General features: G+C 35.6%; 1 protein-coding gene across 1 annotated transcript; it reads right to left on the minus strand.

The window, feature by feature from the left end:
- Window positions 1-430: 430 nt before the first annotated feature.
- LOC110605667 (cleavage and polyadenylation specificity factor subunit 3-II) lies at window positions 431-18,708 on the minus strand. Its single transcript, XM_043952240.1, is given in 20 exon segments — window positions 431-940; window positions 1,403-1,561; window positions 1,709-1,841; window positions 2,327-2,446; window positions 5,741-6,286; window positions 7,847-7,901; window positions 9,002-9,548; window positions 9,788-9,884; window positions 10,834-10,975; window positions 11,875-11,979; window positions 12,744-12,813; window positions 13,376-13,441; window positions 14,233-14,296; window positions 15,172-15,308; window positions 16,277-16,350; window positions 16,972-17,089; window positions 17,778-17,850; window positions 17,937-18,114; window positions 18,217-18,383; window positions 18,483-18,708. Coding segments are annotated over 19 exon segments (2,865 nt in total). The 5' UTR covers window positions 18,242-18,383; window positions 18,483-18,708; the 3' UTR covers window positions 431-784.
- Window positions 18,709-26,505: the final 7,797 nt, after the last annotated feature.

Genomic DNA, 26,505 nt, shown 5'->3' on the forward strand with positions numbered 1-26,505 from the left:
AAGAAAATAATATAATATTATATTTAAGAAAATGAAATATTTATTTTGAAACTTTGATATAGCAAGCTCCGGTTGACCTTTAACAATATTTTATGAGTTTTACCATCTTAAATAAACAAAACAAATACTTTAATTACACCTAATTTATTATTAAAAAATAATTTTAAATCAATTTTTTATATTTTTAATTGATATATTTACACTACGTTCAGATGATCTGGGGAGGTGTAAATAAGAAGGGGGAGGCCAGAAGGACAAGGAGAGTTACAATGTAAATTTTTACATACCCCTCCGTCTCCTTGTTTACCTCTGCAATCAAACATAGTGTTAAAAGAATACTTTATCAACAAAAGATCCAACAATCATATGCAATTTCAGGCTCTAAAGAGTTGGACATAAAAAAAAAACTGTTAAAATTACATAATAAAAATAGAAAAAAGGGTACCATGTATATAATAATTAGCAGGCAATACAGAAGCAACTGTATAAGTACAAAACAATTCAGCAAGCAAAAGCAGAAAGCCTGCTAAATGTGACTGATTTGTTTCTACAGCGTCTCAAACTCAAACAACTAAATACAAAGGAAAAAATTGACAAAGAAAAAAAAAAATAACAAAGGAAGAATCATGCCAACTCCAAAGGCCGGAAAAGACAAATGCAGCTCTATTGACTAATGCCGTATATTGTAATTTTCACAAGAATTTGGAGAAGTTTCTTTCCTTTTGGCCCAATCTCTTCTGTACACAAAGAAGTGGACGAAATGAACCAGATGTCAGTGGGTTCCTTATTCATTTCCTTTGAGGATATTGTACTTGCAGAGAGGACAAATAGCATTCATCTTCAGCCATTTCACAATACATGTTGAATGGAAATGATGGTTGCAAGGAAGCGTATGGAGCTCCACTCCATCCTCATATGGGCAGAGACATATGCAGCATTCCTAACAGAAAAAAAAAAAAAAAAAAAAAACAAGAGAAGATGATAAATGAATCTCCGAAAGACCAGTAAAATCTTCTACTATCAAACAGATAATAACAAGTATTCTGAAACATGGACGCTTGAAAGTAATCCTCATTACTCAATACTCATTATCCTTATTCCTAACCATAATAATAATAATAATAATGTTCAAAGACCATCAAAGTCCTGCATTTTGATAAGTTCTCCAATAGCAGTAGATTTTGATAGTATTTGCAACTAAGGTTCCATCCAAAATCACTATTAAATGCTTGAGTTGGAAGCTAGTTGGCAACTTCTTGGCATAATTGCCAATATGAACTCAAAAAGTCAAACAGAGCTAGAGGGAGAAAACATAATTTCCAGTGTCCACTCTACACATAATCTCCAATTCTATAATAGTACTCGATAAAAAGAATATTATGTAACAAAAACAACAACTTACAGCATCTTCAGGTAAGAGTATCCGTTCATTTGCCAAGTACTCACTGCTGGTTTCAATGGGAACCATTTTCCCTGACCCAACACTGGGCTTTTCCTCATCCCCCATCACCTGAAATCTGTATTTTGGGAGGACACTAAGATCTGCTTCGGATGCACCTTCCTATTTCATTGAAATGAAATGACAGCAACAATAAGCCAAGTTAATCAAACAAGAGACAAAAATAGCATGAAGCAATCACAAGATTGAAGATTCCAATTTGTTTAAGATTCTATTACCAATATAAAGGAACATTGCATTTTTCAATACCTGTCCTGCAACAGCATAAAGGATTGCTATGATGCATGGTAAGCAGCAACAGAGAGCGATTCCAATCAAACATGCCAAAACAACACAAAAGATCGCAAAGAACACATCAAATGCCAGAAAAACCACAGCCAGCCTGCACGGATTCAAAATTAGAGATCGTACATTGCATCTGGAAAATATAGGTTAACTTAAATGACTTCTTCAGAGATTAGCCCAAGATGATAGACATCATTGCCAAAGCTTTGTGAGAGCCCAATTATATCTCTATTTTATTAAAATTTAGTTTTTGTTAAAGAACCAAACCTAAGGCCCACCAGAGTCATCCCAACCTCACTTGAGTTCAAATCCAAAAGCAACAAGTTTGTCATTTTGCAAGGGATTACAAGTGAAAAAGAAAGGAAATTAGGAATACAGTAGAAAGCTTAAATTTCAAACTTAAATTAGCAATTTAGCATGACACAGTAACTCAGACCAAAAGTTCTAGCAAAATTTGCAACTGAACATAAAAGGCTCGCATAATTCCCTTCCTTAAATTTGGTGAGAAGTTATACACACACACACACTCACACGCAATAAGTAGCACAGAAGGAAAGTGAAGAACATGAGCAGAACACGTACCAGTATAAACGCGGAGCATGTTGCAAAAGGGCATCACCACCAGAAACTACCCAGTAAAAGCCAACTATCCACCACACAAATGAAGCCATTGTGTTCACAGATTCACATTGTTTAGCAACACTAAGCCATGATAACAAATTCATTAAGTGATCAATATTTGTAACTGTAATGCATATGCTACAACACTAATTCAAATTTTGCATCAATAGTCAATACCACTATGGATAACAAACAATGTGTAAAAATATGGCAATAATTACTACAAATCATAAAATGGACAGTCTGATGTAGTAGACGTGGTTCTGGTAAGTGATCTCAGATCTCATCAAGGAACTGGAATTATAAAAGATTCACAAGGATGAAATAAAGAACAGTCCTTAGAAATTAGAGATAAGGATCTACTAAACGTTCAAGCAAACTACAGGCTACAGGTTTTGCTGACAACCACTCTCATTCAATATCTTGTCCTTCCTTCAACTCACTGTCACATATAAAGAAAATATAGGAATAAGTAGGCTCAGGATTTGGAGGGAAAAGATGTTAAGTGACAATATAGTTGTAGATTGTAAAGTTAGTTGTAACTACCTTCCAGCTACAGTATAAAAGACTATAGTTGAGCTGTATTGTATCATCTTCCAAGATCAATGAAGCATTATTTCTTTCTCTCTCTCAAAATACTTCTCTTCTTCTTCTCTCTTTCTATTATATCTCTTCTCCCTAAACTCTTCTTCTTCTTTTATGGTTATTGAGGCCCACAATTAGGGGCTTTGTGTCAAATTGGTATCAGAGCTTGTTTTTGAGTGGGATTGAGCTGCAAATGGCTGATTTAGGTCGGATCCATGGCAGAATCAGGTTTCTTTCTGCTCTTTTTTTTCTCTCTCTTCTTTCCCTCTAAATTCTTCTTTCTTCTTCCCTGAAATTTCTTTTCTTTCTTCCCTATATTCCTTCTTTCCTTCTTTTCTAAGATTCTTCTCTTTCTTCCTCTAATTTCTCTTCTTTTTGTTCCCTGAAATTTCTTTTCTTTTCTTTCTGCTCTCTGTTTCTTCTTTATTTCATTAAAATTTCTATCCTCCTTTTTGTTCTTTCTTGAATTCTTGAATCAGGTTTTCTTCTTTTTCTAGTTGTTTTCTGGTTCTTTCTTCCCTTCTTTAATTTCTCAGTTCCTGAATTTCAAGAAATCTGTTTCTTGAAATTTTGGTAATATCTGATTCATTTCTTCACTTACTTTCTTGTTTGGTTCTATTTTTCCACTGTTCCTAATTCTTCCTTTAAATCTTTTGTTTCTATCATAATACATATCTTGGTTTTCTTTTCTTCATAATATGGAAGTACAATCTTTGGACCAAGAGGATCTTGAGAGATTATTGGAAACTACTGAAAGAAAAATAAGGACATATGATGAGGAACATCTCAAGAAGTGTGGTGGTAAGCCAAGAAGTGAGGTGATAGGCCAAGAAGCAATTAGGGTAGCAAAATTGGAGAAGCAATTAAGCATTTTGCAATCGACAGTGCAGAAAAATGTCAAGGATCTGGAAGTACTGAAAGAAAAATTTAGTAAATCTGATGATGAGAACAACAAATTCAAGGAAGAAGTGCGCGCATTTACGGGTATTGTACTGATGGATGAAGGATAAGGGTAAAGAAAAATGCAACAACTCAGAAGAGTCTCAAGTAAACAGAGTCGCTGAAAGTAAGGTTTCGGAAAACAGAGGGTTGCTTCCTAACCCCAATCTTGTATCTGCCAAAGACCAAGGTGATTCTGTAAACTATCGTCTTGTTGAATCTATTTTGCCAAAGATAGAACTGATTGCGATTGAGGGCAAAGAACCTAATGATGTCAATGATACAAGAATGATGTTTTTGTTGAGAATATATCAAATCAAGAAGAGGATGTGAAAGTTTATGAAGAAGAAGGGTGTAGAAAAGAATCTTGGAATTTTGGGAATAGTATACTTATGCTGGGATCATGTAAGCATATAATACTCAAAGAGGATGCATTCGAAATATGGAGGCTGCAAAAGAAGAACGTGCCATTTTGTCAAGGGAGGATTTGTGCATTAAAATGTTGGAAAATACCAATAAGAGTGACAATGATGCCTCTATTTCCAATTTTTCTGTTCATAAATTGGGGCAGCTGTTTGTGCAGACCATAACAATTGACAGGAAAGGATCAGTGTTTTTCAAGGTCTCATCAAGTGGAAAAATTTGCCAACTGAAGATGCAACTTGGAAAGATAAGACGTTTATTCAGTCTTAGTTTCCAGTCTTTTAACCTTCTTGGGGACAAGAAGGTTCTCAAGAGAGGGTATTGTCACATATAAAGAAAATATAGGAATAAGTAGGCTCAGGATTTGGAGGGAAAGATATTAAGAGACAATATAGTTGTAGATTATAAAGTTAGTTGTAACTACCTTCCAGCTACGGTACAAAAGACTATAGTTGAGCTGTATTGATCATCTTCCAAGATGAATGAAGCATTATTTCTTTCTCTCTCTCACTCCTCTTCTTCTCTCTCTCTATTATATCTCTTCTCCCTAAACTCTTCTTCTTCTTCTTCTTCTTTTATGGTTACCGAGACCCAAAACTAGGGTTTTTGTAACACTCACCCAGAACAAGTACTTGGACTGATACTCCTTAATATCTACAGGTCAGTTCAACCTTGAGAGGTGGAGCTTATCAAGAAGAAACACAATATTTATGAATAAATCAGCAAAGCACTACAAAAATACCATGCCCTGAACATGAAAGAATATTAAAACCCAAAGAAAGAGAAATATCTTATTCATTTTCTGATCTTTTGCATTATTATGACTGATAAACAGAGTAATCCACCAGTTCCTCATTCTGTAAATGAATTTTAACACTGGTTACTAGTAGCAGCCAATTTACTGCTGCTCACATAGCAGAAAATAAATAAATAACACAAGCAACATAACCAAATGGTGATTTTAACATGTTTGGTACAGCAGGCTGAGCATCTTGCCATTGCTTTTGATTAAATATGACATAAAATTTTGAGCACTAGCTTTATAATGGTCATCATATGCAGTGCATATGCAAGCTTTCTGAAACTTAGTTGAATATTTGGGACAATATATTATACATGAGAATTCCTGAAGAAAAAAAAATGGAAGTTAACTTCTGGAAGTCTAAACCTAACTACATGGCAAGGATTTCCCCAAATCACTTAGTCATGAGACTCGAGCCTTTTTTTTTTCTCTCTTACATGACAATTCATATATTATCATACAAGTTTCACATCATCTCCCAGACACTGAATTGTCCATATAACCAATGTAATAATTATTTTAAATTGAACATTCATTATAAAGTTCCCACTGATTCCAAATTGAAGAGCACCAATTCAAGGATACAATTATGCCAAAAATTCAAATTCAGCACTGAAAAAAGTCACCTTGATTGGCTAGAACTGAGAGTACCCCTATCACTCCCATCCCCATCTTCACTGTCAACATTCCCTCCTCCAGTTTCTCGCTGCCTCTCTTCATCCCTCACTATCCTCGTGTTCCTTCTCCTATATTCCAACCACACCAAAACCACATGCACCAAGCACTGCAACGCGTACCCACAAATCCAAATCCTAACCGGCGTGTTCGGCTTCTCGTTCACGGTCAGAATCAACATCACTATCGAAACCACCACAAACGCCGTGTTCCAGAGCATGTCCAAAGCCACCACGGGCTTCGAGTAACCCCAGTCAGCACGTCGCTCTTCCAGCTCACGAGCCGCCGTCTCTCTAACTAACATGGAAGGGCCACGGCGGCCAGTGGCACGTCCGAGAAGAACTGCGAGTAAAGTTGGGCGAGCCGTGGTGGAGGAAGGGGGCTCTTGGCGGGTAAGAAGTGGAGAGTGGGTGTCACCCTCCGCCGCCGAGGCGGTTGTACCGGCGGTGTTATGCGTTGACATTGGGAAGATAATTTAAACAAAAAAGGGATTTTCTGTCAAATAGACAAGAAGAGCGTGATTACCTGATCAGGGGTTTGAGCAGCGCATTTGGGGCGAAAATTTAATAGAAGGGTTTTTGTTGGCATAGGAAAAAAAATTTTCAATCCTCAACTTAAAAATAAATCATTATATTTCTTTCAAATACGTGAAAATTATAATGTATTTTTAAATAAATTGAAATTTTAAATTTAGTTTATATATTATTATTATAAATTAAATGATTATATGCTCTATTTAATTTTAAAATAATTTAAATAATTCAATTTTACTTTATGATTTTATATTTAAAATATATTTATGCATATATTATATCTAAAAAATACTAAAAATAAATATATTTGTCTCTATATGCTATATGCTAGAATTTTAAGAACAATTTTTCGAAAGGGATAATAAGTATAAATATTTATTTCGTGATAGTGTTTATAATCTATAAATATTAAATTTAGAATATGACAAAATACCTTTAATTTGTAAATGATTACAAATTACAATGATAACATTATAATAACATGTCATTCTTTTAGAATTCATTAAACAATACTCGATTTAAATCAGAAAAAATTTAATCAAATTATATTTATTTAAAATTTTAATTTAATTTTTTATTTATTTGATTTAGTTAAATTTTTAATTTAAAATTTTTTAATTATTTTAATTCGATTTAATTTTAATTAAAAAAAATATAAAAAAATCAAATTGAATTAATTAATAATAATAATATATTATTTTTTTTAAAATATAATAATATATTATTTTTAATAATATATATAGATTACACTATAAGTAAGGTTGAAACATTTTAATTAAATTTTAGACCATTAAAAATAAAATATAAAAAATTAAAAATTTGATAGAAAGATAAATTGATCAAATCAAATTGAATCGATTCGGTTTCTGTCTAAAATCAATTCAATTCGATTTTTATAAATATTAAAATTTTAATTTTCAATTTTATTTGATTTTGAACCGAACTGACCGGATGTTCATTCTTACTTCTTGTGTCTTATTAAATAGGTGATTAAGTGCATTTTGAGTTATTCTCGTATGACAGCGAAAAACTCATGCAGTATTTGAGGCTTTTCAATTAATTTTGATTAAAGGTTCTCTATCACTTATTAACTTGACTAAAGATTTACAACTACTTATTTGTTTTATAAATGTAGAGATTCTCATTTTAGTATTAACTGAACTTGAATTTTACGTATTTCAAATATTATGATTTCAAACATTATGATTATTATTATGATTATTATTACTGATCTATGTTTTCAATTATATTTTCAACCGTCCGATCCCTCATTTAAATTTCTACATTAATAGAGTAATAAAATTACAATGATAACTAAGTTTTATTTGAGAAATACTTTGCCACATGATCCATCGGTGCCTACTCTTTGGGTTGCATGCTTTTATGTAAATCTTACTACGTTATAATGCATTATTTTGCTGACAAAAAATTTTAAAAAAAATCCTTTCCAAAAACTAAAAATAATAACAATAAAAATAAGGATATAAAATTACTTTAATATTTATTTAAATTAAGAAATCTGATTTTTTTTTTTTATCTAAATTAATGTCAAGGAGACTTATAAGAGAGAAAGCATTTTCTTATAAATTTTAAGCGTGTTTCATTGATTAAGGAATTGAATCATCATATCATTCCATCTTACTTTCTTAGATATTTTAAAATAATTTTAATAAAATTAATATTTAAGTAGGACGTTATTTTAATTTTAATTTTTTTTTCACACAAATACAAGAATTTATCATTTTGATTTGGAGCCCATAATAGCTTCACGAGAGGGTTTTTAATTATTCAATTTAATTGACATTTGTTTTTTTAAAAAATTTTAAAAAACAAATTTGATAAGAAATAGTCTGAACCAGTTAAAACTGATTCAATCCAAGATGATTTTGATCAAACTGGGTGTGATTAATTTCAGTCTATAGAAGAAAAGGAGGCAAGGTAAAAAATGCCATGTTCCGAATCAGGGACATGGAATAACAAAAACGACAGAAAGCCGATAACCCATCTGCTATGGTCTGGAGCCGTTTCTTTGAGAGAATTTCACTGAGCATGTTTCCCAATCAACTAAACAAGCATGCCCATGAATGCAGTTTGAGTTTCAATCAAGATGAACTTAACGAGTGAGTGATGCTGGATTGCTGTAATCTCTTTTCACTGCTGTTGAAGCTGTTATAAGCACCGCATCAATTGATAGAGTTAATAGTCCATGACAGGATAGGAAAATGTGAACATCAAATTACTCGGACTCTGTCACAACATTACTGAACAAAAACAGGCTGCAAGAATGATGACCAAGGTCTAGCAGCTGGATCGTTGGTGCTAGACAAGTCATGATCTAAGGCACAAAAGCTCATTGCTGATTCTTCACTATCTACACTTCGATGAGTTAGTGAGTATCTTTCAAATCGGTATTCTGATTCAAACCTTGCATGGTCAAATGACATTTCTCCATGGTTGAAATTATCTCCCAAGCAAGCTTTCCATCGGCCACAGACCAAGTGCAGCAAAAATACACTGCTGCTAATTTTCTTCGAGGACTATCAATAATTCTGTAAGGGCAGTCATCCTTCCAACATGTAGATACATGAAATGACTCCACTTGAAGTTGTTCCCCAAGATTTTGAATGTTTCGTCCAGGAAAATCAGTTGTTAATTCTGCGAATAATTGCTGAAGCCAACTGTATTTATTAGAGAGACCAAGTACATCATGTGCTGAGCTATGAATCATTCTAGCCTCATCTAAGTTGTCAACATGTACAGGACAACAATAAGCCATCTGAACCTCATGCTGTTTTTCTCCCAACATGAGCAGCAGCTCATCTTGGTGCACAACCCTTGCCTTTTTGCTTTTCTCCATAACCAAGATCCCCTCGGTAACTCTTTCATCAGTTACCTGAAGCCAAGATGTGCGACTTGTGCCATCTAAAATTGAATTAGATGTATCTTCTGAACTTTTGTTTAAAAATCCAAAATTGGGGCTCAAACAACTGTGGATAAACATGTCAGAGGCATGAGCTTTCACGAAGACGGTGGAAGGAATGCTCACAGTATCACAATTTGCAGGAACATAACAATGAATTCCCAATTCAGATTGGACTCTTTCTCTAAGAGAAGCCATTTTAGGCTTCTCACCGTGTACTAGTATCACATGCTTAGGAGAAAGAAATTTAACTAGATCCATAATTCCTTTGGCATCTGTATGAGGGCTGAAAGACAATTGATGAATCTGGCAATATATATGGACAATAACGTTATAGAGAATAGGACAGAATAACGAAGGCAAATGAATATCTGAGCTTTCTCAAGGCATGTATGCACGCTCAGACACGCACTTGCATAAACTGGAAGCAGAATCTTATCCCAGTCGGTGAAAATTATCAGCCCCAAGCAGTTGGGGGAAAATATAGAAATCGTAATCAACAACAACAAAGTCAATCATATAACAGTAAGGAGATGAAAATGTACCTGGCATCGCACATCGATTTGTGTATCCTTGTCCAAATTAATTTTTGTGGGTTTACCCGACATCAATTTATGCCCTATGGTTCCAGCCACACAATATCTAGAAAAGAAAATAGAAACTAGAGTAAACTTGGAAAGATAGCTACAAGACTATTTCAATATGGTTTCCTAGGACTGAGCATGCAATATTTTCAGCTATAAAAGGACTGTGATAGACAAAAGGATAGATATAATGCATTCTCAAAAGCAGCTATTACCAAGCCAGTACTCATCTACCTGAAACTTCATAGAAATGTCTCATCCAAGACATGCTTCAAGAGAAAACACGTCTTTATTTTATATCTTCCTTTGAATCTCATATCGGTTCCCCTTATATGAGTCATAGGCAATTCTCTCCCTTGAGCTAGCTTTTGGGGTGAGTTAGACCTGACCCAAATTTAACATGGTATCAGAGCCTCCCCATCCGATGTTGGGCGCCCCATAAATGTGCCACGCACCAGTAAAAAATTATGGGCGTGAGGGGGTGTGTTGAATCCCACATCGATTGTGGAAATGGGTAATGTGCCCCTTATATGAGCCATAGGCAATCCTCGGTGAGTTAGGCCTGGCCCAAATTTAACATCTTCACTCCTTTTATTTTACATTTCAAAGGCCGAAGAAGAGCAATATGAATGATGCAGCAAATGATTTGATGAACATGCAGGTAATATTTTATATACACTCTTATTTTGTGTGCACCTAAATAATTTAGAAAATGTCAAAATAATAGGGGAAAAACTTTGAACAATTTTATGCCACGTAAGGGCACCTAACCAAGAAGCCTCAAGACGTTTTTGCTTCATTCTAAATGAAGATATAAAGGCCAAGCTAAACAGTATATATTTAATGTTTGTGTCATATGCATCAAATGGAAGTTAAAGTCCCACATGAGATTTTGCTGTAGTAGTGTGGTTTTCATTATTAACAACTGTTAGGTTCAAACTGGTAGATGCACCAAGTATCCTCCTATTATAGTCCAAATTAAAAGGAGAAAGTAACAAGATCATTACCCAGGCAATGTTACCAGATTCATCTCAGAAGGAGCCCAATGCTTAAAAACCTCTAGTGAAAAACCACCACTAATCATCCCAGGCGTGGCAAAGAGAACGCATGGTCCAGGAGCATCTATTAGAGAGCGGTCAAAATTACAAACTGCAAAATCAAACCAAAGAATGAGATTGAGGACTTATTCAAAGAAAAAGAATTAAGAATAAAAAAAATCATTATGCAATAGATATTTCATCAATCTTCACATTTAGTATGAGTTGGGACTTGGGATATTGCTTAGTTAGATTATGCACTCAAGATGGTTAAATCTCCTCAATCAAGTCCTCTCATAGTTCCAGTATCTGCATTAATTTGATGCTTTACACGCTTGTTTCCCTAAATCAAACTGTAGGATCAATAAGTGCCATCCAATTCAGCAGCTTCATAACATCTGAAACAGTTCAGCTTGTTAAGAGTAAAATTCTAATGGAAATGCAAAATCTGAATTGGTTTTCTATTCCAATTATTATGATGGCAATAAGAATTAAATATAAAGAAGAACAAAGAAAAATTTAACGTACTTTCAGATTGTGTGTCTGTGTGGTAACATTAAAGAATGCGAGTGAATTAGTGAAAGTAATTATGGGAATGGTAATGATTGGAAATTACATTTGGGGTTGGGGGGGTGGCCATGGAAGAGGGTGGTGGTACTAACTACTAAGAGATTTGATTTTCTTTTTTCGATTAACAAGAGTTTGGATATTTAGTACTAGTCTTGTGGATTTTATTAACTTCAAAAGCGAGGGAATTAAAAATCCTCTCACTTTTTATAGCACTTCTACATCCTGGGTATTAACATAGACAAAAACTTTAATACCAATTCGCATTTATTACAGAGGAATTATTTAAAACTGTGGAATAAGAGATCCCAATTTCTTTGATTGATTGGTTCTAAAGAGGTACAAGTGATTTATCCCCTGAAATTATGCAAGAGATCAAAATATCTATACGCCTCAAAAGAATTACTACATTTTCGATGCGCAAGTGACTACTGCAGAAAATACCATTTTTAAAATCAAATGCATTGTGTGTAGTATACGTCTCTTTGACCTTCTGGCTTGTCCACCCAATGAGCATTTTGTAGTACATATTAGCTTGAATTGTCAAACCTGAAAAGTTAACATCCAAATAATGAGCATGATTTATCACACCTATAAATGAGAAAGGAAACACAACTGAGAACACAAAACACTCACAAATTCTCCAAGCTATTAAAATCCTTCGTATCAGTGCTTAATAAATTATGAAACGTAAAGATTTTTTAAAGCTGAGAACACTAAAAAGAACTAACACTTTATAACATGCTTGAATAATGGATTCATAAGGCAAACATTGTTAAGAGAACAAAAATTACGACAAAAATATTTCTAATTATTTACAGGGCTTTCTCTGTAACTTTTCCATCTCAAGGGCACAATGACAGCCAGAAAGACATGCCACTCTTTGCTAGTAAATGTACTCTCTCTCTAACAATCAAAAGGAAACCTCTTAAATCACAAACACAACCTAATATGATAAATAAACTCACAAACATAGATCTTAACCACTGCAAACTAAAATCACTTCTGGATTTGAAAGAATTATAAAAGTTATCCCCTATAGTGGTATCTTCTTTGAAGAGATCAATATCTCGAGGCAGTATACAATGCATTAATGCCTATTAATTCAATAACAATTGTTCGCATCAAGTTTTCAAGTATCAACCCCTCAGTTCCTAAATTTATTATGCAGAGGGAATGTTCAACCTGGTAAAATAAAAACAAATCACTATGGAATGGATCACAGAAGAGTTATTTTGATAATTAAAAACAGTGTTTGACCAGTTATATACACATGCTAAATATGTACGAGGAAAGAGTAGGACAGAGCATACCAGCAGAGAAGTATATAGGGATCTTTAGATTCATGCGTTCCCAGTAATCATCCAACAATATACACAGTTCCTGAATCAATCAGATTGTAAAATGAGACTATCAGTCCATAGTTTCGGAAATCAAGGCACGTGAATAAATAACGCTCAATATCAGTGAAGGGCTCACGGAGATGCATAGTCAAGAAAATAAACAAAACATAATAATGCAATAAACAAAGAACTTGCTCAGGCACAAAAGAAAACTGAATGATAATGTCTGTGAGTGGACCTGAATTCTAAGCACTTGAGGTATTAGTAAATTAGCTAACTGTCCTTCAGGTCCTATAGTTAAAAAAATAGTTTATATTTCCAAAACACAGTGCCTTCCTTATCCAAGTTTACGCCCTTAAAAAGTCTATTTGCCCTTGAGGAATAAATATAGCCCCATCATAAGTGACACATTTATAAGATAGATGCAACATAAAACAATTATTCATTTTTATTTTTCTGAAGGACAACATAAAATTATATTCATTTTTCTTTTCTTTCTTTTGCAATTCTCACAATGAACTACCATTAAATAAATATAAAACAAGTAGACCTCTAAGGCAGGCAAATACCAAAAGGAAACAAATCATTATCTAATGAAATACCTGAGCTCTTCCAAGTGCAAAAGTAGGAATAAGGACCTTTCCACCAGCAGCAACACATTTATGAACCTACAAAACAATTGAATTTCAAAAATATCATAAAGTTGGTGATGCAAAAACACGTAATATGAAGTTGCTAGGAATCCATTGCTTACTTTCTAGTCTAGCCTGCCAAGTGCTCACTGAAAAACATAAATCTAAACGCTAAACTGTAATAAACCATCCCCCAGGATGGGATCATTAACCAAATAAAAAAAAAGGAACAAAAGCATGACCACTTGCAATTCAATGTCAAAAAGTTGAAGCAACAATGCCAAGTTGCCAACTCCAAATCCAACACTTAAAATAAATAAAATGAGAATTAGAAAGAAAATTAATTTAAGATAATCAGAGAAGAAAATTTTAAGAAATCCATCTTGTCTCTAAAATCCTCTAGTGCATGGTAGGAATGGAGCATGAGTTGATGCAATTGGTTATAATGCATCATAAAAGGCAGTATATCACAGATATTAAGCATGGACAGCATAATGAATGTTCTCATAAGTCATAACTATGCAACCTTAGTTAAACAAACAAAACCTGTTTAAACAAAATGTAGAGCTATCTAACCAAATTGTTAATTTGTAAATTTATATTCTTAGCCTTATAGAAAGTGGCATTCACAATTTGGGTAAAGAGCAATACAACCAATAGGATATCAAATATCTATAATCCTCAATCAATTAATGATTGAAAAAACACAAAATCTTCCAATCATTATCATAGGAAGTACAGGAAAGGAAAATGAGGTGAACAGTGAAATCTAAAAAATTTAATAAAAACATGTATGTAATAGAGAGTTGGCAGGTTGGTTTACATACAACTTTAAGAAATTCCCTTTCACGAGCATATTTTGAATCGCGAATAGTCGTTGCATATGTAGATCTGAGAAAATTATGAGAATATGATAATAAAACTTCATTAGAAATAGAAACTTGATTTTGAAGGAGCTGTCAATGCAGCAGAGGATTTATATGCCATGATTTATAGCGGCAGCAGTTCAAGAAAGAAGCACATATAGCAAAAAAATTTAAGATGTTTGAAACAACAGTTCATATTAACAAAATACATATACATGGTTGATTTGGCTAGCTTAGCCAGAAATGCAAGAGGGATAACTAGTTCTAATGGAGATTGCTTTCCATTTGCCAAAAAATTGGAGTGGCAAACCTCGTGTAGCTCAAAAGTGAAAAGAAAATCATCCTGTCAGTCCTCTATAATGCAAAAGCTCTCTTTGTTAATTCCATAAGTCCTAAGGGCTTTACGTACAAAAGCAATCATGACATGAATTTTTAGCATTTCATGCATTAAACACGGTAACAAGCCAAGGCAAGGTCTTTGGAAGGGTTAATCTAGAAATCAAAACTTTGCATTAAGTGGCTATACCCTACCCGTTAACTTGTGCACCAGCAATTGGCTGCCCAAGACTTTAACAATTGCACTAATGATGACTCCTTGAATGCAGCACACAAAAACTATACCTATAAATATGAATTTTTCTGAAAAATGAAAATTTCCGAGGCAAATCACTTATGCTCGCAAATATGGATTATCAAAGGAAACAAAAAAAAAAAGCTAAACTCCAATAGATGAAATACAAATGGGACAAAGAGATAACAATTAACTAGGACTTTCCTGCAGTTCAACATCTAAATGTAGAATTATATTAGTAATAAAAAGATATATTTAGCAATACTAACAAGGAACTCTATACAAACAGATACATAAGAATATCTATCCCATACACAGTTTTCACATACTCTGTTATGAGAAGATCTAGTTGCAGCCGGTCAATTTGAGCTGCTCCAAGATGTCTATCTGGGGTCATATTATAGTCTCCTGTGTAAACCATAGCAGAGTCTCCCACCTTTGCATAAAACATTGCAGCTCCAAGAACCTTGAGGAACAAGGCCCAAATGTTAACATAAAAATCCATAAACAACATAGGCTTCATTCCCAGTATTCCGTTGATTTTTGAAATGTCTAAAATGCTACGGTGCAAACAATGTGGCGCAGGTATACCTATTTGCCCATCAGACATGCATCCAAACAAGCATATCCAAGAGAACAGGAGACAACATCTCCTAATTAACTATTTTACTCCTACTGCGACAAATATTCCTTAATTAATTTCAAGGTGAAGTTACCAACTAATCTAGAAGTTCTTCTATGACATATCAAGTATATATCCCGGAAAAAGGAGCAAAAATACGAGTAGCAAAACAAATTACTTCAAATGCCAGCCTCACTCTTTCAAGTGAATACTGTCATCAACCCCTATCATAACAATAAAAGTTCTTTTACAAACAAGATTTATTAGTTTTACAAATACAAGGTTGATCTCCCAAAAGTATTTATTCTTTATTGAAACTAAAAACAGACACAATCTACCAGTCTCACTTTGCTAGATTAGCAAGTGCCACATTTCTGTGGCTTGAGACTTGACAATAGTACAATTCGCCCCACCAATGCAAATGGTTCAGAAAATTTTTGTTTCACCACCCTCAATTTCTGCTATAATGCAGAAAGCTTTATACTCAGAATGTCTCCTTGGCTACTACCCATAAGAACACAAGCACACTGAACATGTGCAACAATTCTGAAGAAAAGTTAATTCGTATAAATTATAATCTGTGGATGTTACTCCTTGGTTTGCTAAACAATAAGCATGTTTTTAATGCTAGGGTTCAACAAAATAATAGTTCCTTTTTTTCCATATACTGGTGAAATAAAAAAAAATCCAGAATAAAATATAACTAGCCAATCTAAACAGAACAAACTTCCTGGAAGAGTAATTATTTCTCAATCATGTGGAAACAGGGGCTACCGATCGAGTATGTGCAGCTAGAAAGCAAGGTGTCTTACATGACCCGCATAGTAGGCGCGGATCTGAAGATCTTTATCAACCTGCACAGTCTGCTTCAGGTCCACTGCAATGACTGCAAAGCAAAATCAAATAAGCAACAAAGCTTAAGAAATATAAGGCAGAATTAGCAAGACAGCATAACATGAGCAGAAACATCACAAAAAATTATATGCTTTTTGCAATAACTGCATCATTTTTATTACAGGAAAAAGATTTCAACAGAATATATGTATGTTCAGCAAAATTGAGACCATAAACATGGAAGTTTCTCAGTTTGTACTCGCAGTTCTGTTGAAAGATGCTATAGTTTAAAGCAATTGTTTCTGGAAAATTAGGCCTGCCAGTGTATGGTCACCCAATCATTGCTTAACTTGAAATGTCCAAAAAGACAAAATCCTAAATGCCTCCATTAAAAGGAGTTCATGCAAGATTTCTGTTTAGAAGCACACGGTTAAGCTAATTAATATAGATCTGAGAAGTTTGCTGCAGAACCAGCAAAGTTGTCTGTATCACTGACAAATTAGCCACAACATAATATAATGATGCTGACTTTTAATCTCGTTTGAGATAAAAACAAGCAGTAAATCAAAATCAGACACAATGGCTCACAGTCCACTCTTTGCTATATAGTATATACTAAATGAAAACTAAGCATGAACTGAACTTCATAAGGAAAAGATAGAAATTCAGATACCTTTTTTCATGCAAGCAAAAATATGATCAGAAGTAAAATGCTCTTCTTCCCCCCTTCTGTCTACCATTACTTTTCGATAGTCCTCCAACATCAAAGGAGCCAATGCCTTTGTTGGATACTGCAGTAAAAACAACTTTACTAGAACATCAATCTCAAATATAGATTTCCAAGCACAGTTACGGTATTGGGAAGTTTATGTACAAGTCCAATTGAATTGTCAGATGAGTCAAAAATAAAAATCACATGATGAAAGAAAGAAACCAATAAGATCAACGAGAAAACCAGGATGTCTCATCATGAGTTTACAGGAAGAATCATTGAATCATTTTTATATTCTCACATAAGGAGTTAAAATAGCTAAGCACAGAAATACTCTGAATCCAACAAAAGTTAGGCAAAAATCAATAAGACCATGGTCTAAGATCTAAATAAATATAAAACTTTGAAAAAGAACAAACAAGAAAACTTTAACATTTCCCTAGAAAAAAAAAAGAGCAAAACCCAGTTTCCACTTATAGCTTATGTAGAATTTGACCATTTAATAACTAACTCTTCTTGGCAAACCTATCACTGGGGTTAAAAAGGGTTAATCCTCAGATCATGTTTCTAAATAAAAAAAGTCAGGTTACTTCACTTTTTAGCATGAAAAAGAGTTAAAATCGTCCAATTCCAAATAACAAATAACATCTGATCGAAAAAGCTAAACAAATAAGCATCCTCAAGAATAAATCTTTTAACCACTCTTTTGTATTAGACAGAGAAGAATCTAAATTATGAACCAAAATCAAGGACATTAGGGACATTACCGTCATGTAAACTGGTCCGTTATATCCACAAACTTCAGTGAAGTAAGGAAGAGCACCAACATGATCCAAATGACTGGGAAATTGCACTCAAATGTATCATCTTTGGAAAAAAAAATGAATGAAAAAAGAACGAAATAAATGAAGGGATAGTGTTTTTACAAATGGGTGACGATAACACAATCGAGGGCACTATCAAAATCTCCAGTTGTAGAGATTAGAGAGAAATCAGGGTACCGACGGTGATCATCATAGCCCATGTGCATCCCACAATCGAACATTATTCGTTTGCCATTGATGGACACTACCACACAGCTCTTCCCCACTTCCTGCCCAGCACCTAAACAAACAATACAGATACACAGACATGTAAATTGACTCAAGTGGATTGGAAGTAAAAGGCAGAGAGGAAGCAAATAGAGGAGAAGGGGAAGGGAAATACCGAGGACCAGGCATTCAATGGCCATAGTGTATGCTACGTCCGCCCAATAAAAAGTTCAAAAGCCCTAGACCGTTAGCTCTTGGAGCGCTATTTGGTTATCCAGTTCGTTTTATCTCAGTGAACCTGAAGTAATGTGGATTGGCTCGCTATCTGGTAAAGACCCAAGCCTTGGCATTGGATTTGCATGCATTTGTGCATAAGCAATGTGTCCCAATTTGCAAACAAATGAAATTATGGAATTGAACGTAGACGACAGAGGCTTGTACCTTTTGGAAAGGAAGTAGGAGATAAGCTCGAAAGAGTGATTACCCCAAGTGTTCGTGCGGAGCTGCAGCTGCTTGGCGAAGACAAATGGAATTTTGCGAGGATTTGAGGTTCCCTTCGAGTGAAAGATGAATTCTAAGGCCTCTCTAACCAGTCAGCTGAAGAACTCTGGAACTTCGAAGAGGATCAGCAGTCATACAACCAGGCTAGCGGCTGTACCAAAGAGTAAGATGACGGGTTTAAAATCTATAAGTGAACGTCGTCGTGTTGTCTTCTTCTTTTTCTTCCTTTTTTATTCCAATCGAGTTGTCTTGTTAACCCTTATCTTTCTTAATTAATGAATAATAGGTTTATTTTTGAATAATCTTAAGCCTTATGACATCAAAAAAGCTAAATTATTTTGTGTTTTATCAATTTAATTTAGATGTTTAAATTTTGGCATAATAATTCAGATTTCCAAAACTAATTATGAATTTATTTAATTTTAAATTTTAATTTAAAAAAAAATATCAATAATTTTTTTTTAAATGAGAATAGAAAATTAATAGAGTAAAATTTAAAATTTTTCAGATTTCTCCCTCCTATTGGAAACAGCAGCAATGACACATAAAGGTAGAAGTCCTACGGATCGTGAACGTTTTTTAAAAAATTTCAAGATTTCAGGTGAATTGTTATTTTTTCTACCGCAAGGATAGAGAAAAAAAATAAAATTATCTAAATAATATCACAACCATATATTTAGATATTTATAATATCATTTTGTTATTAAACTATAATATTGTTAAGGTTGATTCATCTTTAGACCAACAGACCCACAGAAGATAAAATGAAGGCCCCACAATAAAACTCTAACTTGAGACAAAAGACTTACGCAAAGACCATGGGAAGGAACATGCACTCACAATCTTTTGTTTTGGTATTAGAGAGCACTAGGACCCTATTTCAAGATTTTTATTACAATGCATGCATCGCTTTAGTCTTTTGCATGATTGATATGATTTATTTTAGAAAATTATTATAGGATTTCTAAATTTTAACAATATTAATGAGTGGGTCTTTATAATTTTTATCTCTAATTAAAATATTTTTAATTTTATTGAAATATAATTAATTACTCTTTCTGTTAATAATTTTATTAGTCGATAGTTATATTTCTCAATCAAATGAGAGAGAATATTTTAAAATTATAAAATTAATCTTAATTCCTTATAAACAGAGAAAACAAAAATTTTGCTCATTCTTCTCATATGCCTCTCTCACAATTTTATAATCTCTTTATTTCTCTTGTTTAACTATATGTTTTGTGTTTCTGCCAAAGCAAAAACTCTCTTTCTCTCTGAATTTCTCTTGAGAGTGTTGATAGATGATAATGCAAAGGAAAATTAGAGAAGAGAAGCAAAGCGATTTGGGGAAAGTGGATGGATGTGAGGGTTTTGATAGAGGAAAAAGGAGAATGAATATTGGTCCATCTTCCATCAAGGCTTGGAACAATTGTAAGAAGTGAATTGACAACAAATTCTATAGGGATTTGACCGGGCAGTGAAATTAATAGGGAGGAGGAGGAGCATAATGAATTGATTTTTATGGGTTTAGATCAAAGAGAATACCATGTTCTAAAATTGGAGCAAAATATATATTTTTATGACTATCGGTATATATAATTTTTAAATTTTTTTTTTTCAATTTCAAAGCATAGTATTCTGTTTTTTTTTTAATGAAATTATTGATGTGGAATGCCTTTTATCCAAAATGAACTAAATTAGAATTAGAGCTTAAATTTTGATTTTGAGAGTAATAGAGAAATGAATTTTATTTACCATTGTTTGAGCATATATGGAAACATGGAGATAAAAGGAATAGAAAAAGAATAGTTGTTTATAAAAATTAATCCAAATTGAAATTATTCTCTCTCAAAATTTCAAAATAAATTATTAAGAAAATATTCAAGCATTTTAATCAGACATACTAGAGCTGACCGATGATTTAACTAATTAACTTTAATATATAGATAAACTGAGATCCATTCTCACCCTTTGTGTCAAGGTCATAGAGTTTTCAGGGACCAAAACTGTAATTTTTTAACATTGGAGTTCCTAGGAAACAATAATGGGATAAATTAGTAGAAATTATTAGGAAGATAAGGGCCGAGATAATTTATTGTAATTCCTTTCCATATATTTATTTTGGGGGGTGTCATATGAGACATGTTGATGTCTCCTCCTGGAACAAGTCTATTTGTTTCTAAAACTCTTTAGGGGGGAGTGACTAGTTGGCCACCAGTGAGGATTGGGCCCAGCTAGCCATCATAGGCCTACGGAGTCCCTAGATAGTACCTCCACTCCTTGTAGATCATCCCCCCTATCTACAAGTAGTGAGAGGACCATTGCTATAATTGTGCAATGACTATTTTGCCCTTGAAATAAAATAAGTAGCCCATTCGTTAAATCTCGGTATTGAGTTGCCATGTTTGATGTGCCGGTGTTGTTATGATTATTCATTGTTGATATTTGATTGGATATTTGTGGCTTAACCCCGTTTTTATGATAACAAGACGGGAGGTCCTAACCCAAATATTTTATTGTGCAGGTGTACGCCTGAATTTATTGGCTGACTTAGCTTGAAAGGAGTTCAAACCAGGTGCCGCTTGGTTCCAGGACAATGTTAAAATCTGAAACCGTGACAATTGGTATCAGAGCAAGAAAGATCTGCGAGTAATATAAATGAATGACGAAAAAAAACTCTCAAATGGATGCCGTGGATAAAAGGGTTGAAGAGTTGTTTGATTGGGTAAATGTGTAATACCCGGTTAGATTCCGGCATCGGAATCCCTACCTTCCGGCAAAATCTTCGTTGGAATTTGGAATTTTGATGATGCCAAAGTCTTCTAGAAGGGTAAAATGTGATTTCTAAAATGTTTTTACTGATTTCATGGTTTTAAATGAAAAAGAATTGAGTTCTTAAAGGAATAGACCAAGGAGGCTTTTTGCCAGGTTCAGCCGCCGAAGGTTAAGTTCGGCCGCCAAACATGGGAAGGCTTCGGGAGCGCCTTTGGCCTCCGAAAGCATTGTTTGAGCGAGCCCAGGTTCGGCCGCCGAACATGCATGAGTTTAGGGGGCACGTTAGGCTGCCGAAGGTGGTTCAGCAGGCCAACTATAAAGAGCCCTCAGATCGGAAATGGGCGAGTTTTCTCCCCATTCTCGAGCTCAGGTGAGTTTTGGTCCTCCTTTGGTCGTTTTCATGTTTTCCTCTACCCATCCTTCAAGTTTTTATGAGATCTACCATTTGTTTTGAAGTTTTGAAGTTTTGATCAAGGTTTTGAGAGCTTGGAGACTTGTAGAGCTTGGGTCCTCCATATCTCAAGCTTTGGGTCACACCAACCCTCGATCTTCAAGAGGTAAGTGTAGATCCTTGCTTCTCTACTGTTTTAAAGAAGTTTTAGTAAGTTTAATGATGTTTTGATGGTTGAGTATGGGTAGATATGCATGTTAGGGTTTATGTGGGTTTTATGCCCAATGTATGTTTTTGTGATGTTATGTTGAACGTTTAGGCTAGTTTATGCATGTGGGAGAGTGTATGCATGATTGGGAAAGAGCAAGTGAGATTATGGGTTGTTTTGATAGTTTTGGCCTATGTGGGTCATAAGATATCTATATATGCTTTTGATGTTATTTTTGGAGTTTAATCTAGTTATTAAGCTCCTTTATGCATGTTTCAAGAGGTTGAATGCTTGTTTTGGGGGGTTGGGAGGCTAGTATGCACAAGGGCTGAGTTCTGGAAGAACTCAGTTTCGGCCGCCGAACCTGTCTATGGATGCATGGATTGGCCGCCAAACCTTGCCCCCGAAAGTTGTGTTTCGGAGCTGGAGCAGACTTTCGGCCATCGAAGGTGATGTTTGGCCGCTGAAAGTGCCTGACTTTCGTCTCTGGAGAGAGGGTTCGGCCGCCGAAGATGCCCCCGAACCTACATGACTTTCGTCTCTGGAAGGGACTTTCGGCCGCCGAAAGTGCCGCTGAAAGTGCCCTGTCCAGCCCTTTCATGAGTGTTCTGTATGCATGTTTCTATGATATTTTAGGGGTTTTTGGGGAGTTGTTTATGAGTTGTTTAGAGTATGTTTGGCACCTCATTCGAGTCCACCTGTGTAGGATCGGACCCGAGGAACCGAGGAGGCCATCAGTGTTAGCAGTTGCAAAGTCAGTCCAGCGGCTGCCAGAGGTGAGTGGAACTAAACTTAATGTTTTAAATTAAGAAATTAAATGTTTTCAGAGCATGATTGTAACAGCTCGGAAACCGGTACCCCTCTGTAACGGTTCCAAACTGCTCGGCACTAGGATCCAGATCGGCTTAAGACCGCCTAGACCCGTAGTAAGCCTAACCTGAACTCTGTGTAACTGTTAAAATCCCATACATGATCCGACATAACCTGACAGTCATGAAAACTTTTCTTTTAAAACTACCAGACTTAACCTTAAAAACTCTGTCTGTAGGTTCAATCATATAAACCTAATGCTCAGACCAACTAATCTGGAATAACCCTTAGGGCTATCTGGAATACACCAGTGATGCTCTACCAAGTAACCTCCATGCACTATGCCAGTAAACATAGAACCCACCCTGTAGGGTTAGCATATCATAAGTTAACTTGGCTACCATAGAGTCACAGGAATCAAACCTGGTCTTCTCTATTGGCCTTTCTATGGATCACAGGAATCAAACCTGGTCTTTCCTCTGCACTGGTCTTGGGTCAAGGGAATTGAACCCTGTCTTCCCTCACAGTTATGATTCACTGGGTTTTCGAAACACATCATTTATTAAGTCTGGTTTGACTCATTTCTCATCAAGAAACTTTAAAAACAGGATACATGCATATACTCAAGGGATCAACATACACTATAGGCAAAAGCACATTCTAACTCATAAGCACATTGACTTACTATCTATTCCATCACTTTACAAATCTCTTTAATATTACATCATGTCCACACTACTCTATTACACATGCAATACTGAAATCTACACTCTGCTGCTTCTCACTTCCCCACTACTCTGTACCTGCAAAACTGGGATTACGGGAAAGAGATGAGCTACTAAAGCCCAGTGAGTAGAAACACTAAAAACAGTTCATTCATACACACTTTATATGAAAATTGCAACACAACTCAAACATTCCACATCTTGGATTAGACATGACCTCAAAACTCCCTCTGCGGGCTATTGATGTCGCCTTGGTCCAATCCCCACTATCAATAAACAATGCAATGCAACATCTTCGTGATTCTAATGAAATCACCCTGTATAAATCATAGCATCCATGATGCATGAACTATGCTCATACATTTCCTTTACAGTATTAAAAGATTAAGTTTTGTTCTACTCACCTCTGCTCCTCTAGCAGATACTGTACTGACTCTGCAAGCTCTAACTCTGATGACCTCCTCGATCTCTCGGGTCCAAGCCTACACAAATGGACTCGAATGAGGTGTCAAACAACTCTATCATAACTCTAACACATCTCTAAGAACTTCCCCAAAAGCCGTCTAAAAGACCTTAAAACAATCACATAAAACATGCAAAAGAAGGCTGGACAGGGCAGGTTCGGCGGCAGGTTCGGCGGCCGAAACTCCCCTCCAGAGACGAAACTCACCTGCTTTCGGCGGCCGAACCTCTACTTTCGGCGGCCGAAAGTCCTCTTACTACTCCTTCGGGTGCACCTTCGGCATCCGAAAGTCTCGTCCAGAGATGAAACTCAACCTTCGGCGGCACTTTCGGCGGCCGAACCTTCCCTCCAGAGACGAAAGTCCCATTTTTCGGAGGCAACCTTAGGCAGCCGAAACCACCTCCTTAGCATGTTCGGCGGCCGAACCCTCTTTCGGCGGCCGAAACTGGATTTCCCAGTTAGGCAGAAACTTGTTCTGCCTCATGCACAACTCCTCCCAAACTCACTCAAACATGCATCAAACATAACTCAACCAGCATATGCTCACATATATGCACAAAGGGGTCCAAAACTAACTTAAAACCCCAAACAACAACTCAAACACATCACTTAACATGCATATACACAAAACTCACATAAAACCTACTAAACCTTCACATGCATTTCTACCCATAAAAACTCCATAAAACCTTTAGAAATTATGTTAGAAGCCATGGATCTATACTTACCTCTTGAAGAACTAGAGGATGAAGGATCCTAACGTGGAGATATGGAGAAATCCTCTCTCAAACTCCCTAAGCTTCTAAACTTTGCTCTTTTGCTAAAAAGCTCCAAAACAACATAAAACTCATTAAAACTTTGAATGATTTGAAGGAAACATGAAAATCACCCAAGGAGAACCTCAGCCTCACCTCTGGTTGGCAAAAATGGAAAAAGTGATCCAAATCACCGACCTTTGACCATTTATAGGTGGCTGGCCAAACCACCTTCGGCGGCCAAACGTGAAGCCGAATGCCATGCAATGTTCGGCGGCCGAAAGTGACCTTCGGCGGCCGAACCCTTGCATTTCTCCCTTGTTGCTTTTCATTCAAAAACTCATCCGTTAAACACTTAAAAACATTAAAACATGTTAAAATACATTAGAAAACCTATGCATTACCCTTCTAGAGGATTCCGACCCCGAGATTCCACCGGACTACAGGGATTCCGATGCCGGACTCTAGCCGGGTATTACAATGATCCACACATCATAAAATGCCATGATATGTAGTAGGTTGTATTGCACTAGTATTCACGAATATGATGCATTGCATAATATGTTGTTGATGTGGTTGAATCTTGAATGATCCTTTAGCCCTCAGTACGATAATGAAATGATATGATATGACATGGTATGATATGAGATAGAAAGACCAGGTCGCCCCTGGCACTATGATAAATGTAAGTGAACACTAGGTGAGGCCTAATCGCCCCTGGTGTAGTTGGACATGTTATGACATGAGTTATGTAAGCGAATACTAGGTGTGGCCTCATCGCCCCTAGTATAGTTGGACATATTACGGTATGTAGAGGGCTATTGGTGACAAATTCATCCTTGATGTGATATGTTTGTGATGTGATGCATTCCATGATAGCATACTTTAAAATGAACTGTATTTCTTGCTTGGTTTTCGCTCACTGGGCTTTATAGCTCACCCCTCTCCCCTAACCCCAGGTTTGCAGGGTCAGAGATAGTTCAGGAAGTCACCAAGCTATGGCTATGGTTTTGATATGTAATAGAATAGTATTGGACATGATGTAATGTAAGCTTGTGTAATGATGTAAAAGAGTTGTATTGTAAAATGATTTCATGTAATATGATCAGAGTTTTAGCATTGTGCTTGGCCCGAGTTGGATAATCCCTTTGTACATGAGTTTTATTTTCCTTATATTTATATTTGTATTGGACCGAGTTTGACTTAGGGTATGCTGACCCTAGAGGTTCTATGAGTTCAGTCATAGTGCATACACAGGTCAAGCTGGGTAAAGGTAAAGTTTTTAATTATTTTATGAGATATTGTTCATATTTGGGATTATACCGACTGTACAGGATGCATAGTAGGCTTGCTATGGGTCCCGGCGGCCTTATGCCGATCTGGATCCTAGCGCCGGTAGCGGTCCGGATTTCCGGGTCGTTACAGAATGGTATCAGAGCCCTAGGTTCACATGGTCGGACCTATAGTGTGTCGGGCTCATAGAGGTTATAGAAGGGCAAGCACAATAGGAAGATCATGTCCACTAGGATAGGAGGTGGAGTCATGTCTTGTATGATGATGCGAAATGCCATGATGATATGCATGTGCATTAATGTTATGCTATGTGTGTGATGTATGTGAGGTAGGTTCATGTGTTTCCACATGAACCGTATGATGCTAATGTTTATGTGATATGTTATGTTTTCAGAAGTCAAGATGAGAGGAACTCGTCGATCTGCTAGATTGACTGGAGCTCCGCCAGAGAATGAGGGCATGGATGCCCATTCCCTTGCTCTGCAGAGGGCAAGATCTTGTAGGACAATCAGGGAAGGCACATCAAGGGACCCTAGAAAGTCT

Source organism: Manihot esculenta, chromosome 17 (genome assembly GCF_001659605.2).
Source record: "Manihot esculenta cultivar AM560-2 chromosome 17, M.esculenta_v8, whole genome shotgun sequence".
NCBI classification, from domain to species: Eukaryota; Viridiplantae; Streptophyta; class Magnoliopsida; order Malpighiales; family Euphorbiaceae; genus Manihot; species Manihot esculenta.